Source organism: Pygocentrus nattereri, chromosome 8, assembly GCF_015220715.1.
Source record: "Pygocentrus nattereri isolate fPygNat1 chromosome 8, fPygNat1.pri, whole genome shotgun sequence".
NCBI classification, from domain to species: Eukaryota; Metazoa; Chordata; class Actinopteri; order Characiformes; family Serrasalmidae; genus Pygocentrus; species Pygocentrus nattereri.
In genome coordinates, this window is record NC_051218.1 from 20,045,146 (window position 1) to 20,063,531 (window position 18,386).

The 18,386-nt window shown below is 44.1% G+C and overlaps 3 protein-coding genes across 8 annotated transcripts in view; 2 read left to right on the plus strand and 1 right to left on the minus strand.

Moving 5' to 3' along the window:
• The window catches only part of LOC108432946 (caskin-1-like), a 94,474-nt gene that overhangs the window by 43,971 nt on the left and 32,117 nt on the right, over positions 1-18,386 (plus strand). The window contains exons 3-4 of one of the 6 annotated variants that reach the window (XM_037540766.1): positions 8,839-8,884; positions 10,854-11,382. The exons of 4 other annotated variants lie outside the window; for them this stretch is intronic. In XM_037540766.1, coding sequence (XP_037396663.1) covers positions 8,839-8,884; positions 10,854-11,147 — 340 coding nt within the window. In that variant the 3' untranslated portion in view covers positions 11,148-11,382. Of the gene's footprint in view, positions 1-8,838; positions 8,885-10,853; positions 11,383-18,386 lie in introns of those variants that run through there. One more of the 6 variants, XR_001858259.2, reaches the window with a different exon arrangement.
• On the minus strand, positions 1,832-6,955 carry zic3 (zic family member 3 heterotaxy 1 (odd-paired homolog, Drosophila)). The gene is made up of 3 exons (XM_017707110.2): positions 5,607-6,955; positions 4,595-4,758; positions 1,832-4,266 (listed from the first exon to the last, which is right to left on the minus strand). Exons 1-3 carry the CDS (start codon positions 6,634-6,636, stop codon positions 4,081-4,083), a joined length of 1,380 nt encoding a protein of 459 aa, XP_017562599.1. The 5' UTR covers positions 6,637-6,955; the 3' UTR covers positions 1,832-4,080.
• On the plus strand, positions 13,385-17,103 carry zic6 (zic family member 6). The gene is made up of 2 exons (XM_017707028.2): positions 13,385-14,599; positions 16,466-17,103. Exons 1-2 carry the CDS (start codon positions 13,639-13,641, stop codon positions 17,062-17,064), a joined length of 1,560 nt encoding a protein of 519 aa, XP_017562517.1. The 5' UTR covers positions 13,385-13,638; the 3' UTR covers positions 17,065-17,103.

An 18,386-nucleotide genomic window follows, 5' to 3' on the forward strand; every position in this document is an offset into this window, starting at 1 on the left:
AGCAGTGGAAGAATGTAGGTTAGTGTATCGCAGACAGCGCGAGGGGGGAATGTCTCGCGGTGATGATGTTCCATATTCCGCGTCACGCGCGACGTAATTTAGCCACTGACTTTATTAAGATGGTAAATTGAGTTGCGTGACAAAAACAGCGCTCGGGCCGCGCCCGCAACGGTTTATCCTCTTAGACTGCGCTTCCCTGCTTAGACAGCAAAGCCGGGAGGTTGTGTGGGGCTTCGGGGAGGCTGTGGCTGCTAAACCGTCGGCCAGAGCGCAGCAAAGTCTCGCCCCCTTAAAAATCACCTCAGAGTGACTTGGCGACAAACACCAGGGAAACTTTCCCCGCCACGTTTGGTGTGAATGCGTTTGTGAAGGTGTTACTTCGATCTTACAAAGCAATTCTGACGAGAAAGCAGTTCAGTACTGAGTCGTTATTCTTTAACTGTGGCTTTTTTTACGTTGTAGTCAGTCCTGCGCCTCTGTAACAGCCACGGTTCTGCATCATCCCTGTGTAGCAGCCGCGATGCTAGTAAGCCTACAGAACTCCTCCCACGTGATCGCCAAGGCTGTCTAATCCTTTTGAGAATCCGCAGAAAAGCAGCCTTTCATGGTTTTTCTTTAGGTGGTATGATCCGAAGACCAGGCCTTTTCATGTCGCCGTCGATATAATTTCGTTCACACGCCGTTTTTTTTTCTTTTCTTTTTTTTTTAACCCGGAGTCCGCGCGCGCTCACTCCCGCCGCTCAAGTTCACTCGCTAGTCTACTTCGCTGTGACTCGCGAAGCCGCGCCATGTTGTGACGTCACCGCGCGTGTCAGGCGTTCGGAGAGACTCGGTAAGAACATAAAAACGCCGGGAGAAGTAAAAGACTGCGCGTGCGCGCGAGAGAGAAAAGATGCGGTTTAGATGAATTCTTAAAACTGTTTATATTCGAAGATGGGGGTGGGCTGAGGTAGGGGTGGGGTCTGTGGAGATGGCGCCGAAATACTGAACAACATAACTGCTACAACACCGAGCCGAATTCCTTTTACAATAACGAGCTAATTACAGTCTAGACATGTTTGAGTGTGAAGTGGGGAACCAGTGTGAAGAGCATTTTACATTATTCTTCTTTCACTAGAAAGAAAACTTGCCTCGTTTTTTTTTCTTTCTCTCTCTTTTGGCTCCCGCATTCCTTGTTTTGATATGTTAGGTGTGGAGTTCATCCAAATGTGTCCTGATACTGAGAGGAGAGGTGCTCTTTTGCGCCTACACGAATTCACTTAGATAATGCTGTGCTTGGAATTAAATTCCTTGAGTCAGCTTGTTCGGCGTGTTCTCGGACAAGCTCTCCGTCCAGAATAGCCGCAAACAGCGCAAATATGAGCACGTCCCAAACCGCATCCTGCCGTAGGCTAAATATAAGGCAAAACCAGTACCCCACCGTTAGCAGTACCTTCATGAGTGTGGTGTGTGGAGTGTAGTAGTGTGGAGTGTGTGGTTTGAGACGCTGCCCTTTCCTCCTCTGCTGTGATTTTAGGCTGAACTCGCTCCTCATAGACAACAGCGGCGAACATGCTAAAAAACTTGCTGCACCGTCTCAGGTTAGCTTATGGATTCCGCACTTAGTCGTGCTCAGGCAGACCTGCAAACCTTTCGCTTCATGGTATGTACAGACTACAGCTTTCTGCCCCTTTAAGAAACAAGATGCTAAAATGGCGTCTTATTCACTGTCAAGTTCAAGTTGTGTTAGTGACTGGTTGGCTAAGGACGGAGCAGAGGCTAGCAAGATGCACTGCAGCGGTCAGAGGAGGACAAATTGATAAAAGAAGAGATGGATTCGGGTCTCCATTGGTCACATTTCGTAACTTTTTTTAATTTCAGTCAAAACTTAGGTTCACATTTCATCATAAATAGTTTGTTCAACAAACAAACCGACAAACAATAGGCCTACTTTGAAAAGTACAAGGTTCTTCTGTTTTTCCTAAATTACGAATAGGCTCGTTGAAAAATGAAGCATCATTCACCCCGAATGTGGCACAGTGACACAGTTCGTCAGTTAAACTTCTGCTTTTCAGGAATAACTTGCTGCGTGACCCATTTCTCCCAGAAAGTGTTACAACATCACATTCAAGCTGCTCTTGCACCTCAGATTTACATCCGAGTCCACGGCTTATGATACAGTGAGGGTGGCTGAAATAAACGCTTATTTCTTTTAAATTAAGGTATAGAAAATAGCTTATAAAACATATATTCATTAAATTATTTAAATAAAAGTATTTGATATATCACTTAAGTTGCGAGGTACTGTATTTTTTTGTACATTGTTATTATTTGTTTTTCTTTTTTTTTTCTCAAAAGTAGTGCTGGTGGTCTGAAATCGTAAGCACAATATATCTGTGAATGCATAATATTTTCATTCTCAAAAATAGGTTACAATGCAATGCTGTAACTCTTTGTGCCACTGAACATTTTCCCCCCTCATGAAACATTTCTGTTACTCTCAAGACTAAAATTCCGTCCACACATAATTCATCTGGAAATGCTGTTCACATAAAAACAAGCAAATGCGTAATAAGACTCTTCTATATGCAACACCACAGTACCCATGACGAATAACACGCTTATATCCACATAAGAACTACATTTAAAACAATGCAAAGTGACAGACAAAAGAAAAGTTTTATTTGAGATTACTGTGTGGTGACAGTTCATTGTTCTGGTTGGAAACATTTAAACACATACTTGCATCCACAAGGACAGTACTGGAACCATCAAAATGGAGTACCATACTGACTCGAACGACCCCGAGAATCTGGTGTCTGTAACGCTGTCACACGAGTTAGAAGTTCGTGGATGAAAGCTATATGCTCTTGCATAACACAAATGAGAGTGTGATCGAAATGCGAGGAGTCAAATGCTGCCTAATGGGCCTCTCCAATTTTGTACCTAATAGCTGCTTATAGTAGTTCTACCCTCTCGCTAAGAGTAAAGAAAAAATGCACAAAAAGAAGTTAATTTTGGATCAAAAATCAAGAATACGTCGACAGCAAGGCTTCATATAGCTAATTTCTCTCTCAGAGTGGTTTGCTGCGTGTATCAATGCCCTTAAGAGCTTAAAGACCTCGAATAACCTATACAATACTCTAACCTTTAGAAAAAAAAGTCAATCCATTATATTCATAGGTGATATTTTGTGATCCAGGTAAGACACATTTATTGGTTAAAAAAAGATACAATCGCGTCAAGGAAGCTTTTAGAGTTGATGACCTTTCAATGTTAAGCTGGTTATTATGACTCAAAACTGTACAATCTTGTTAGAAAACATTTTCCATAAATATCATTTAAGATTCGACTCTCTAGCCGATAATTAAATTACAAATCGATAAATATGGCATCATGGATATGTATTTACATCGTTATTAACAAAAGGCAACGTTATATTCAAAGGTAACAATCGTGACCTACTAGCACATTTCTCCATCTGAAAGAAAACGGACGTGGACAACAGAATCGACTCCATCAAACAAGGAAATACATTCACGAGTAGGCTATATACTTATTTAGGATTTATTATTCTTTTTTCTGTCGTTGTTGTTCAAGTTCAAGACAAAGACTTTGGCACGTTTCTTAAGACTGTTCGAAGTTTTTAACAATCAATCCAAAGGTGACGTTGGAGCCACCGATATAAAAACACCGTGAAATATTATTCCTTTTTTTCCTTTATTTTTTTTTAAATAAACTTTTGAGAAAATACATAAAATGAAAAATAAAATAATCATCTGAAATCTGAAAAGTAAAACGGAAAACCATTTTATTTATTTCTTAGAAAGTGTAGTAGTTTTTTGTATTATTAATGTTTTTTTTCCATTCATTTTTTCGCACTCGGAATAAGAGTCTGATTTTGGAATCCTGAGAATGGACGAGGCCTGCTGGCGAACTCTCATCTCTCTTCACGTTCTTCCATTGCCATTTTGTTCACCGTGGTGTGAATGGTGGTGGTGATGGTGGTGGTTGTCGTTGCTGCTGCTGTTTATGTAGTTTATGTTGTTTTAAGGTTTCTTTAACCTTTTGGTCCGCAGTGAGAGTTCTGCACCTATAGCTTCAAACGTACCATTCGTTGAAGTTGGGCGCCAGTCCTTCGCTGTGTGTTGCTGCTGCGCTCTGTACGGCGGACGGGGGGGTTTTGGTGGGGTCCTCTGTGCTGGCTGACACCAGGACCGGTGGCGTGGAGGACTCGTAGCCCGAGCTGGCAGCTGGAGAAGACTCTGAACCTTGGGACTCGTGTACCTGTTTATTGACGACAGTTAAGAGCGTTTAAAGGTGATGGCAGACACAGCTGTACGATAGTTGAGATAATGCTCTGGTCTGACTTGTGGCACAGTCATCACAACCATACAGCTACAGCTACGTTTACTCAGCATTCAGATCTACTGCAAGAGTGACCAGCTGGGAGAAATACATGCAGCTTTCCAGAGAATGTGACAAACTCATCATCATCATCATCATTATTGACCAGCATGAAAACCTCCACAGCATCAGTGTTTTTATTTAGTTCTTCTTGTGTTAGACTAGTTGTTGTGAGGCGAGTGGTCACAGTAATGCCAGGTGTAATTACCTTCATGTGTTTCCTGAGAGAGCTTGGGTGCGTGTAGGACTTGTCGCACACTTTGCAGATGTATGGCTTGTCCGACGTGTGCACGTGCATGTGCTTTTTCCTGTCGCTGCTGTTTGCAAAGCGCCTGTCGCAGCCATCGAACTCGCACTTAAACGGCTTCTCGCCTAAAAAACAGAGAAGCAGAACGGGAGGGCATTTAAAAGCATGCATCCAACAGCAAACAGCAGAGTGCTGATGTACCGCCAAGGAGGTCTCGGCGTCCTATTATGTAATATGCAATTCGTTTCAACAGGCTAGTAGCCCACTACCCCACCAAAGTTACCCTGATATTGTGACTTGCAAATTAAGCTTGTTTTTTTTTCATCTGAAGCAACAGCGATGGTTTCTTAATTAACTTTGCACTACACATCAAGTACATGCAGTTCTACTTTCCTGCGAGACGAAATTCTGCTTTCTGCGAGCCACAGCAACCTAATTGCCAAACTGTAGCCATTTTCAACAGCTTGCTTTACATTGCGTGTGATTCTCAGAAGTAACGGGTCATCGATTTCCACACAGATCCATCAAGGGGCCATCAGACTAAAATGTAATTTGCCCACTTCACACTTCCACACAAACATTTAACGTTTTGTCGCTTTTTTTGTCATGGATTCGCGCAACTATGCAAACAAGGACACATTCTGTTGACAACTTTAAGGCCCAGTCGTGAGGAGTCGCTTTACAAATGGAAGAAGCAGACAGCCATTCACAAAAAAACAACATCAAAAACCAGACAGGCCGGCTTAAATGGTTCCCAACCCGGAACAGTAAAATGAAACCCACTTATGCGTCTTATTTCTACACTTGTGCTTCACACAATCTCATTGGTCACCACTTTTTAAACATTTGCTGAGCTTCTCGAGACGAAAACATGCGGCCTCAAAGGCCCCAACGCGCAGGTCAGTCTCACTTCATTTACACCTTTGCTTATCTCCAAATGCAGCAGAAAGAAAGCAGCAGACAAGTGGCCTACCTGTATGAGTTCTCTTATGAATTTTCAAATTTTCCGACCTCGCGAATATTTTCCCGCAGCCGGGGAACGGACAGGGGAAGGGTTTCTCTCCAGTGTGCACTCGGATGTGGTTCACGAGTTTGTATTTGGCCTTAAAGGATTTCCCCTCTCTCGGACAGTCCTCCCAGTAGCAGATGTGGTTGCTCTGCTCGGGTCCCCCGACGTGCTCCATGGACACGTGCGTGACCATTTCGTGCATGGTGCTGAAAGTCCTGTCGCACGTCTTTTTGGGCCTGCTCAGCTGGTTCTCGTCTATCCACTTGCAGGACAGCTCTTGCTTTATGGGCTGCCGCATGTAGCGGAAGAAGGCGCCCGGGCCGTGGTGCGCGGGCACGTTCATTCCCACGTTCACGTTGATGGCGTGGTTGTAGTTGTGCAGCGGCGCGGCGCCATACGGGTCGGCGCGCGGGCTCGCCACGGGCCGGTACGGGTCGGGCCGCCCGAAAAGGTCCCCCGGGCGCAAGCCCAAGTGCATCTGTCCGTTCACGACATGTCCGCCGGGCGACGCGTGCCCCACGCTCTGCTCGTGCAACCCAGGGAAGAGCAGATGGCCCGCATTGTCCGAGATCCCGGGCGGCGCGTGCAGACTGCCAGCCGACGCGGCGAAGATTCCGTGCTGCGCGCTCGTGGCCGCCGCCGCCGTCTCGCCGATGCCGGCGCCCCGGTTCCTGAACAGAAAGTCCCGCGTGGAGTTGAAGGCGGCGCCGCCGTACGAGCCCACCTGGCCGCCGGGGTGGTGGTGGTGATGGTGGTGGTGGCCGAGCGCGGCCGCGTAGCCGCTGGCCTGCGGCGTGAACGCGGACGTCTGGCTGGAGGCGATGTCGTGGGCCACGGGGCTGATCTTAAACGCCGCTGAGTGCGCCGAGGAGTCGCCGAAGGGGCCCAGCCCCAAGCCGGGGTCGCGGTTGCCCAGCTCATGGTGCCTCGGCGTGCCGAAGCCTCCCACTCCTAACGACGGGAACTGCGGACCGCTATCGAGGAGCATCGTCATTCGGGCTCGAGCGACAAAAGCAATGGAAGGAGAAAGAGGAGGAGAAGGAGGAGGAGGAAAGAGATTGGAAACCCCAGGTTAGCGGAATGAAGTTCAACAAACGCGAGCGACGAAAAGCGGGACTCAGCCTGAGCTCGGAACGCGAAGCTCTAATTCTTAGCCTAAACGGAAAAAGAGAAAAGTTTCAGGCGCAGATGAGTAGTCCCGGCTCAGCGAGCGGGGGAGACTAAACTCCCGATAGAGGGATCCGTGAGAACGAGGATCAAACTTCCCCCCCTCTCCGCGCGAATGATGTCCTTGGACTGATAAAGTCAATCACTCACTCCTTGCACATAAATGAGCTCGGGAGGCAGGTCCTCCACGGCCAATGGAAACCACGCTCCCTCCGCCTCACGTGACGGCGGCGAGAAGAGTTAATTGGCTGGATGGCGGCTGATTGGCAGCGTTTGGGATTGAAAATGGCAGTTCGCCTCAGCGGGTCACTTTGATTGGTCAGCGCTGGCATTATTGTGCAGGTGAGGCAGTCGGGACGCGTTTGCGCTGCAGTTTGGATGTGCCGCCCTCAGCGAGACAGCTGCTCCAAAAGAAAGTTACAGAAACATATTTCAGACACTGATCGCCGAGTCTTGCACTGTACTTTGCACACTGTCCCTGTCAGTCTCAAAACTGGGCAACGGAAACGCAGTTTACAAACAAGTTTTCATTAACAATAACTTTCACATTGCTAAAAAGTCACTGACGTGAATCCTCTAAGTTTGTGAAAAATAAAAAAACGTGCTTAATGTTAAGACCAGTCACCGTTCAGCATCAACAGGCGAATACAGACTACACTGCATTAAACAAGTTGACGATATAGAAAAGGTAACCAACGCAATTCAGTCGGTGGTGATGTGTGTTTTAGAAATATGTTTACATACATGCAATTGAAATGTCTGTCTGTCTGTCTGTCTGTCTATCTATCTATCTATCTATCTATCTATCTATCTATCTATCTATCTATCTATCTATCTATCTATCTATCTATCTATCTAATTAAACACATTCTCTTGTGAAATGTTGGCCTGTGGGCTGTTATTAAACGGCTGTTCTGGCTCAGTTCCGATTGTTCTCTGTCTTGGAGCCGTTGGGAAGGGGGCGGTTTGTAAAGCATTACAGGGCGTAGGACGCAGGAATAAAAGGCAGAAAGAAAGATGGCAGTAATTGTAATATCTTCGGAGTTCTTTGCCCCCCCTCCTCCTCTGCCAGGAGCCCGTGCTATTGAGCGCGTTTCTCGGGCTCGTCGCTGACTCCCTGCAGGACACGTAAAATCTGATCAAGTTCAGAGACTCGCTGCGCTTCAAGCAGCGCTTTAGAGCGCCGAGCCTTTCACACGCTCTCCCCCTCACTTCAGCATTTTACAAACCTGAAACGAGCAAAATCAGCCTCAGATCACTCTCTCACTCCGCCGTAGCCCCTCCGCCCATCCACACGCACCATACAGTGCTCAGGAAAACTCACTGTAGCCTTAATGTGATCTGAAGGTGAGTCTCTCTGCTCTGGTTGTGTTTTCTTTCTTAGTACTTTTAGAAAGTGTAGTTAACCTGTAGAGCTGTCTGTGTGTCTGTGTCCGTGTCTGTGTGTGTCTGTGTGTGTGTGTGTCTGTGTGTGTGTGTGTGTGTGTCTGTGTGTGTGTGTGTGTGTTTGTGTGTCTGTGTGTGTGTGTGTGTGTTTGTGTGTGCGTATTAGTTGCTTTGTAAAGGAAGTGGACGAATATTACTGTACACAGTCCTAAAGTACAGGAGCACCCAGAGGTTGCAAATGGGACATAGAATATTAGGGCGCGACTGGTTTATGTTCAGTGTTGCTGGTTTACGGTTTAAGTATTTAAGGTAAGTGCGCGAGACGTTGCGTTTGATAAAAATCACACCGTCCTCGGAGAAAAAAGTGTAAAATTTAAAGGGGAACAGTAACAAAATCAGAGATATTCTCTTTCTGTTCAGTTTTATCTATCTCCCCCAAACCCCTCCTCTCTCTCTCTCTCTCTCTCTCTCTCTCTCTCTCTCTCTCTCTCTCTCTCTCTCTTTCTCTCAGGCACACACACACACACACACACACACACACACACACACACACACACACACACACACACACACAGATTTATGGCGACCTTTTTGAAGTTTTACAAGTGACAGCGAGTAACTTTTCCTTCTCGTTATTTTACAGGCACCGTTCTGCTCTAAGACCGAATATACCGGCCGCTGTACTACAGGTAGCTTAGTGATTCACTCTTACATTTTAAGAGAACTTAAAAAAAAAAAAAAAACAAGGAAAGAAAAAAGAAAGAAAAACATAGCTTATTTTTTTCTGATAATTATCTGAACCAGTTATAATTTAGCATATTTCTTGTCAGCAAATGAAATCTTACAGCCTGGTCAACAAGTAGCATAAGATCTATTTTGACTGCTATAAATAGCTTAGTAAATAAAGTAAATAAAGGTTAATACTAGTTAATAACAATTGTATAATAATAATAATAACAATAGCACAAACATTATTATTAGTATTATTATTGTTGTTGTTATCTTATTTTTAAAAAAATGCTTACTGGACATTGCCCGCCACTCTGGTGGGCATATTTCTTATAGGCATGCGCGTGACAGCAGAGCTTATTAGGCAATGCATTAATTACTCGCTCAGCTCCTTCAACGAAAATAATGAAGTGAAATGAAAGTTGCAGGTAACTTTTTCTTCACTAATGAACTGTTGCGATTTAGGGACGTTCTGTAAGTTTTTAGGAGGTCCATTCTGAGCGCATGTATGAAGCAGGGTCGGCAGTGTTATTGCTCCCACTTAACTGGGATATGTTTCTCTGAAAACATCTGAGTTTGTCTTGGTCTGCCTCAGCCAGCCAGCCCGTTATGATTTTAGACCAGTTGCTTGTGGGAAGCAGTGCAGGCCATTCGCCCTTCAGTGCAGTGAAACATTCTCCTCAGCTATTAACCCAATAGGTCCTGGACACAAATCCAGTGCCTAATAGAAATGCATACCAACTGCTGCAGTTCAGCTGATTGTGGCAGGGAGCATTTCAGACCACATGCTGCCATCAAACAACAAGTCCTTCATTTCATTCTGCTCTTAATTTTTACAGTATGGATGAGTCTGTACTGGTTTATAGCACTCCCCTGCTTGTATTAAAAACACGACTCATATTTCTAAATCTGCAGGCAATATAGCAGGTGAGAGAGAGAAAGAAGGAGATGGAGAAAGCGAATGTAATGTTTTTCATTCTGGAAAAATCTGTGGCAAATATGAATATATAATGTCTCTATAAAATCAGTACATCTAATGATTGTGTGCCTTTATATAAATTATAATAGAGCTGAATATGCATACATTGATGGTTTGTGGTCAGACATTTCTCATGTTAATATGTTAAGGATAAATGCTATTGTAGTCAAATCATGGAACAGGTGGCACTTAACTTTTTTACACACACACACACACACACACACACACACACACACACACACACACACACACACACACACACACACACACACACACACACACACACACCTGTAACTGCATGTGCACTAAAGCCATTGGTGCTTCTAGTTTACAAAGTTATTTTTGCTTCTGATGTAGCTGTAATATCTGATGCTGGTAAGTAGATGAAGCTCTCAGCTTTACAGAAATAAGGCTTAAGTTTTGTGGTTATTTCACTAAAGCTTTCATTAAAGCTAAAGAATTCTGAGCGAGTTCACAAGTTCAGTAGGTGTCCATTTTCAGTTTGTGGCCATATTATATCATTGCTTTATTATGGTAAGAGTGAAAACGTTCTTAAAAATATTTTTTCAGTATGTTTAATGTCTGAAGGGGCTTCGCTTGAGCTCAGTTTCTTGTTTCCTAAGTGGAAAATTAGAACTCTATGACTTAGTCTGTATTTTGGCAGTGTTGCCGTGATCTCCGCCCAGGTGTACTTATTAATTTCTGTCAAAAAATATAGAGAAAGATATACAGTACTACAGGACTACACACACAGTCTTACTCTCTCTCTCATTCTGTTTTATATACATGCCTATAATAGAAATGTAATGCCAACATATGTACTAAGTGTACTAAACAGGTATGTGTACTAATGTAGGTAGACTTGGAAAGCTTTTTAGATGGAAACTGCAATGAAAAGCCTAGCATGGTATTATGAATGCTACAAATTATTTTTTTTTCTTATTTTCTAGACCCGAAGATCCCAAGAACATGAAAAAGCAGCACATAATGGAGAAGTAAGCTGCCCATCAGATGAGTGTAGGGAAGGTGGTGGGTGCCCAGGATCTTTTGGGTGGTATTTTCAGAGAGGATCATTTGCGGTTGACTCAACAGTGTTGAGCTCTACAGTGTTTGGATGCAGTAATAGGCAGCACTCTCACAGCCAGTTCTCTCAGAATTTGTTGATTGCAGCCATGTTGCATGGGGCTGATGTTCTGAGGTTAGGTGAACCTCTAGCTCTAGCGTTTGTAGTATCACTGTCATGACTCAATACATGTGAAATGCAAGGTCTATGTAATTTTTGCTGCCTTGATTTTATTTTTATACAAACAAGCAATGCCATGAAAGTGTCAGAAGGCAGAGAAGTTCAGCTTTATCAGCGTTATCAATTTTTTTTACTGTAAAAAAAAAATACCTGACACCAAAATGAATAGAAATTAATAGTTAGTCTGTAATGTTTAGTTAAATATTATTTTCAGAGAAAGTAAACCAGAGAAACAGTGTTAACCTCACTGAAGGCCAGCTCTTACTATAAAGAAATGTTATTATTTTATTATTATTATTATTATTATTATTGTTATTATTATTATTATTACATGTGTTGTATATATTATACAATAACTTGCAGAAAAAAAAAGCAAAATAAATTATTGCTGATGTAAAATGTACCATTTCTGTGGTGGCTTTGTGTGCACTGATATCCAGATCAAGCCCCTTGGGGGAAAAATGACTGACTTAGAACTTGTACTTTGTGCTTTTGGACTCATAAATTATTTAACTCAGGACAAAAAGGAATATATATATATATATATATATATATATATATATATATATATATATATATATATATATATATATATATATACATTTTTTTTTTTTAACAGACATTACATCTTCTGAACTCTGAGTTCATATGTAGCTTATAAATATACTTCAGTCCACTTTGCACCTGTGCAAAATGTCCTGTTCACAAGGTGAAAAAGTCCAGTTACATTCGGAAATATAACAGCTTACTAATTACATAGTAATTACTTCCCTTATTGGGCTGTAAACTGCATCACTGGAGTGCTAGAAATAAATCTCCATGGCCTGAGATGAACTGTAGTTGTTTATGGGCTATTACAGACTGTAATCATTTTATCTGTTCTTACACAAACACTCGAGCGCAGAGGGAGGGGGTGACGGTGATGGTTATGAAGCTGGTGTAGAGAGAACTATGAATAGACGTACAGTATATAGTTAGGTCTGTACGGACACTAATTTGGTTCGTTTATCAGTTCGTGATTGAGGCCAGGATGATATTTAAGGGCTTCAGATGAAATTGACACTCACTTACCCTGCTGACGCTTTTTGCAGCCAGAAGTACCTTTTTCTTTTTTTTTTCTTTTTTTTTTACACAGAATGAAAAATAAGTGCTATAAGCATGTAATTACACACGTTTGGACATTTAAAAGAAAATAATACAAATCAGTAAATAATGAAAATAAAAAGCAACGTAAGGTGAAATTTTAAATACATAGCTCACCTCAGATGACCAACAGCTACTGCTAGCTATTATACTGCTAATATAACGGAGATGTAACTAGATCAGATAAATGCTGCTGCTCAGTTTGTCAATGTATTTTACTGCAAACTCAGCTGTTTCATACTGAAGTGGGGAATTAGGCCATACTTGCCTATGCAGAGTCTTTTTTTTCTGAGGCATGAAACAGGCCCACCTTAAAGCTACAATATAATTCATTATGTTTTGTGTATATTTCTCTGTGGGTCTTTTCGGTGCCATTTTTTTGGTAACGTCACACTTGTGTTGGATCTGAAAAATAGCCAAGACTGCATAGCCAAACGGACTCCGTTAGAGTCTTGGTAGTGGCTACTCTATGGCTAAGAAGCACTTGGAAGTAAAATGACGGCGTCATTGTGCTGTCGGTTGTCATGAAATCGTTCCAAGCGTAGTTTACCTTCAAATATGTCTGTTGAATAAACGGAATGATTTTTGAAAGTGTAGTTTTGCCAAAGCACACATATTACGGAACGAAATAAGAGTGCTTTTTTCTTTAATGTCTATTTTTTTGTCCTAAACTCTTCAGCGTCGCACAGACAAGAATATATGCATGCAAGGAGCGAACAGACTCGCGTTTTGATTTTCGTGCCGATCTGGCAGATGATTTACTGCACATCCTAATTTCTTTTCAGACTCCAGCACAAATCTGCTGCATTATCCCTCTACGAGGCAACGTCTAGATGTTCCACCACGAGATATTTTGCAAGTTGTAATCTGACGCCTTGAAGTCAAAGAGGCGGCGATATTTGGCAGCGCATAAGCGGCACATATCAAAGCATTTTCACTGCGAGATTTGAAAACGGAGTCGTGTGGTGAACGCCTGCGTGTCCCTTTTAAAACAAACCCAGTCGCTGTCAATCACCGGGCATTCCAACCAATCCCCAAGCGCCCTTTTTTTAAACCCAGGTTTGCCTGCTGTGCTTTTATATTGCAGCCTGGCCTGGTTCGGAGCATTTTTTACTACCACGGTTATTGCCACAAATCAAGAGGGCAAAGTGAACGGCATGGGACTCGCACCGGCTTTAACGAACTCTGGTCCGATTCGTGCGTCCGCGACGTTCACGGCCGAGAGCTGCACGTGCAGATGATACACGGGCAGGGCCAATGGGGGACACGGTTTTGTAGGTAAACCTCGAGCGTGAAGAGGTTCGGTTGCTTTTGCAGACCCACAGCCAAACTTAGCACCAATAACAACAATGACAAGCCTGTCGAGGTTTAGTGGCTGCCCTCTTTCTTGCGTCAACCCTGGGGAGAGCAATACTGAACCCAGTGTGGTGCTGCCACCTTTGGCAGGGGAGCACATGGGGCACCCCACTGGCACTTCCTTAAAACTCTGCCCCTCGCACAGTCTGCGAGACTACCCCGAGACGAGGGCCACTGCGTATGTTGACCACTCCATCCCCCATTTTCCAGACACTGGATACACCAGCCACCGCTTAGAAGCCAGTCCTAGGGGCATTATCATTGGGACAGGTCTGTCAGGAGCAGGTATGCCACCCGTAGCCGATCAACTGGCGCCGAGACCCAACCAACATGGCGCTATTGGGAGGCACCGTGACTTCCACGGCTATAGAGATGGCAGAAGCCACGCGTTCTTCGCCACCTACCAAGAGCAGGCCCACGGCTCCGCGGACGCCGCGCGAGACCTCAGCAGCCAGGTCATGCTGGGTCTTCCAGGAGAGATCCTCTCGCGCGCGCACCCGTACGGCCAGGCGCACGGCGGCCCTCGGGCCAACGGCCAGCAACTGGTCACCCAGTTTTTGGGGCTCTACAAGCCGCTGAACATGGCCGTGCAGCGGGGAGGGGGCGACGCGTTCCTCAGGTGCTCCAGGCAGAACCTCGCGCACGAGCTGGTGTGCAAGTGGCGGGACGGCCAAGAAGGCGCTGGCAAGCCGCCATGTGCCAGGACCTTCGGGACCATGTACGAACTTGTCACACATGTGACGATCGAGCATGTCGGGGGACCAGAGCACTCCGACTACGTGTGCCACTGGGAGAACTGTCCCAGGGACAGGAAGCCCTTCAAAGCCAAATACAAGCTGGTCAACCACGTCAGAGTGCACACGGGGGAAAAGCCCTTCCCCTGCCCTTTCCACGGATGTGAGAAAGTTTTCGCCAGATCCGAAAACCTCAAGATTCACAAGAGAACGCACACAGGTTGGTCACATAATAATAATAATAATAATAATAATAATAATAATAATAATAATAACAATAAATTATTCTGCATTGTAGTATTTTAACAGTTCGTTTGTTAATACTTTTTATACTTTAAAATGACGTTGTGTTTTTATATATATATACTCACTTCAGACTGTAACTTCAAAAGGCTTTTACGAGCGCCATAATTTTACGACAAAATGTATTGGCTCTGTAAGAACTGTTCATGAAACATTTAGCTCAGCTTATAGAAGCAGCTTATCTTTTGAAGATGTAGAAAAATGTTTCATTCGCTCTGTGGCCGCTTCAGTCACGCGTTTTCGCCAACTAAAATCTACTCAGCACTTTCCGCGCAGCTGCGTGTCCTCCTTTAGCACCTTCACTTCTAATCAGACGGGCTTTGTCGGTAATAATCAGTAGCGTTCTGCTGGAGCCTAATAAGCACTGATGTTCTATCAGCTATCAGGTCAGTGGCTCTCGGATTGATAAAAACAGGAAAGCAGTCGCGGTGCTGAAAGGAGGCAGGTTCTCAGGGCAGTTGTTTGGGTGCCTCTCATTCATGCAGTGAAATAAATAAATAAAGCGCGGGACACCGGAGAGCTGTGACGTAGCATTGACGCTGCAACAGCTACGGCTGCGCGCTCCCGCGAGCTGCGCGCCCCCCACTCAGCGAGCACGCTGTCCTCACGTCATTCCTGAAAATAATAATCTTTGCTGAATAATGCACGAGACCATCGTTGCATTAATGTAATGCACATACATGATTTATAGACCGTAGGCTATAGGAATACGGAGAGAGTCCACATAGACTAGCTTGCTGTCATTACTCTGTAGAGCTGGGCTGTTGTCTTTCTCTCTGATCTGTGAAATGTCCTGCAGAAAGTTTGCTGAGCCACTTCAGCGAACTTTCAAACGATGGAGCGAAAAGTCAGAAGGCTTACAACGTTAAAAAAATAAAAATAAATAAATAAATAAGGTGTATGTGTATATATATATATATATATATATATATATATATATAGGTTTGGGTTGAAATGGTTTCTCTAATCTAGGCCTGATTCGTTAACCTCTGTCAAACTGTATGTAGTTATTACTCTTAATACTGATTACTTTTATTACTTACTATCAATTCAGTAATAAACGGTTCGCTACAAAACTAATATGTAAGTTATACAGTGTGGAACTGAAGTGGGAGCCCGCATAACGACCCGTGCAGTAAACTGATATGAGGGGTCCACACCACAGATAATTTGACCACCTACAATGAAATTGATTCACACAACTGGATTAGTGGTATTTCTTATTATTTCATGCAGTTTTGATACACAGCCTCATTTCATGATGATATCTGCCCTTTAAGCTGCTAACTTACAAACAATAGAAGGTTTGTTTTCTATAGAAGAGAACTGTGTTACGCTGCATTTGGTCCACTCTATTTGTTTCCAATGTTTCTTGAAGGCCCACCTTGGATTACCTAAACTACAAATTAGCAGAGCTGTATGGGGCTCCATGAATACAAGCCGAGATCCTTAAACGGGCCAGAACAGAAATGAGAAATGAAAAGCTTAATTTCTTTTTTGAAAATTGACGGGAAGCTGTGAACAGAGCAGAGTCCACAGTGTATGACTCCCAGTAACCGCCGTGTTTAAACTTTTGGAGAAAAGAGGCACCTAAACAATCCGCGTCCTCTTTACTTGTTGAATGCAGCAAGTGGGGCTTCTAAATTCTTTATATTAAAAAGCCACAGTGCCAGTGCTGCCCATCCCGTTGCGGGCTCAGAGCTGATGAGTGGAGGGCTATAGCTCAGGCTCCATCACCCGTAACCCGCCGGTCATTTTGTCTCCTCCTCTGCTCCCCGTTTAGGTGAGAAACCGTTTAAATGCGAGTTTGAGGGCTGCACTCGGAGGTTCGCGAACAGCAGTGACCGGAAGAAGCACTCGCACGTGCACTCCAGCGATAAGCCCTACACGTGCAAGGTCAGAGGCTGCGAGAAATGTTACACGCACCCCAGCTCCCTGAGAAAGCACATGAAACTCCATTGCAAGGCCTACGTTGGCAAAATGGGCGAGGACGGGGAGCACCTTGGCCGGGCCGGCTCTCCCGAGGTGACCGAACAGCAGGACGCGTCCTCCCTGCCACCCGTCTCCTCTCAAGAGCCCCCGTCCCCCGAGGCCCTGAGCGAGCCGGCCCTGAGGCCTCGCTTCCATCACACGTTTGACAACAGCTTGGACTACACGGCGCACAGGCCGCAGTCCCTTCTGGACCCTTTGCTGATACATCGGGGCAATTACAGACCCGAAACTGGCCAGTACCCGTGTAGCCAAGTGAGCCCCACTCTCGCCCCTAGCCACAGGACATTCTCACCCCACTCACCTTTCCAAAAGAGTCTCGTGAACGGTTGGTACACGTGCCATGGGGGTGTGGAGACTTTCTCATCCAAGCAGTGTAATAATGATGTATGATGTGCGGTCGTGAGAGTGGGGGGAGGGGGGAGGGGGGGGGGCATGTCATTTAAACTCGGATTCAAGGCAGCATGACAGTATGGAGAGACCTTTGGTGTCAAATTGTCATATAAGTCAGCTGGCTATATAGCACAGTGCAATTTGTTTGCTGTGAGCTTTATCTGTTGTACATGACAGTTATTCGTGTATTGGTGCTTGAATTGTGTTGGTGATGTTCTTTAACTGAAACTTGAGTACTTACTCCACCCTTCGCTGGACTTGAAATATTGTTAGAAATTAGTCTATACACACTCTGTCTCTTCCTATTCATAATATATAGTCTAAATATTTTATGAGACGAAGGATATATAATATGGTCGTAAGTTTACGTTTTTTTGTCTGTAAACGAGGATTTTAACCATGACGTGGTTAAAGGAGAGGCAGGTATCTTATGTGTCCCATTGAGAAGCTAAAGGGAGTTATTATTGAGGCTCACTCAACATCTCTAAAAAGAACTTTTTTTTTGTTTTGTTTTGTTTTTCAGTGGGAGGCTCGTGCATTAAAGCTTGACCCCACTTACAGTGCCGAGGCCCTCGGTTCATTTCACATGGGTCCAACTTCAAAAGAAAAATGTTAAAAGCTGTTTTGTTAATAACCCCCAAGTGGATGAGACTAGGCTCCATTGGAGAACTGTTTTTTAGGCCATGTTCATAGAGACCACTGCACCACAAAGTCCTCGCTCTCCTTTTGTATGTGTCGACACTATTTCCTACTTTTGTCAAATAAAGAATTTTATATATATATAATTTCTTTTCGACGAATAACATTTACAATCCCACTCTCAGTCTCTCATAAGAATTAAAATGTTTAATTAAATTCCACTGTATATATACTGTACCATTAATTATGCATTCGAGATTTCATTAAAGTGTCTCTATTCTCTTTGATCAGGCCTAGTGTGATTAAACTCAATGCATTCTTAAAGAAAACGTGCTGTAGTCGAGACTCACTCAACTCATGTGTTTATTTCTGCCTTACAAGATGGATCACTCAGATTCCTTGGATTTTCAATTAGCACGACACAAAGTCCAGGTAACGGCAGTGGTGGTCAGTGAGCACGGCGGGGTGCTCCAGAGCAGAAGGCTGGATTCCGGGCCCTTCTGTTTAAAAATTTCAGCATTTTGAATTCGTTCTAAACATACTAACGCAGACTAAAGCAGACGCGGACAAGTCTGAACTAATCGCCGACTGGGAATTCCGCAGTTTACACACTTACAGTCCTTTCTTTACTATTGCTGATTTTAGAAAGCAGCGCAAATATTAAAGCAAGCGCTGGTCATAAT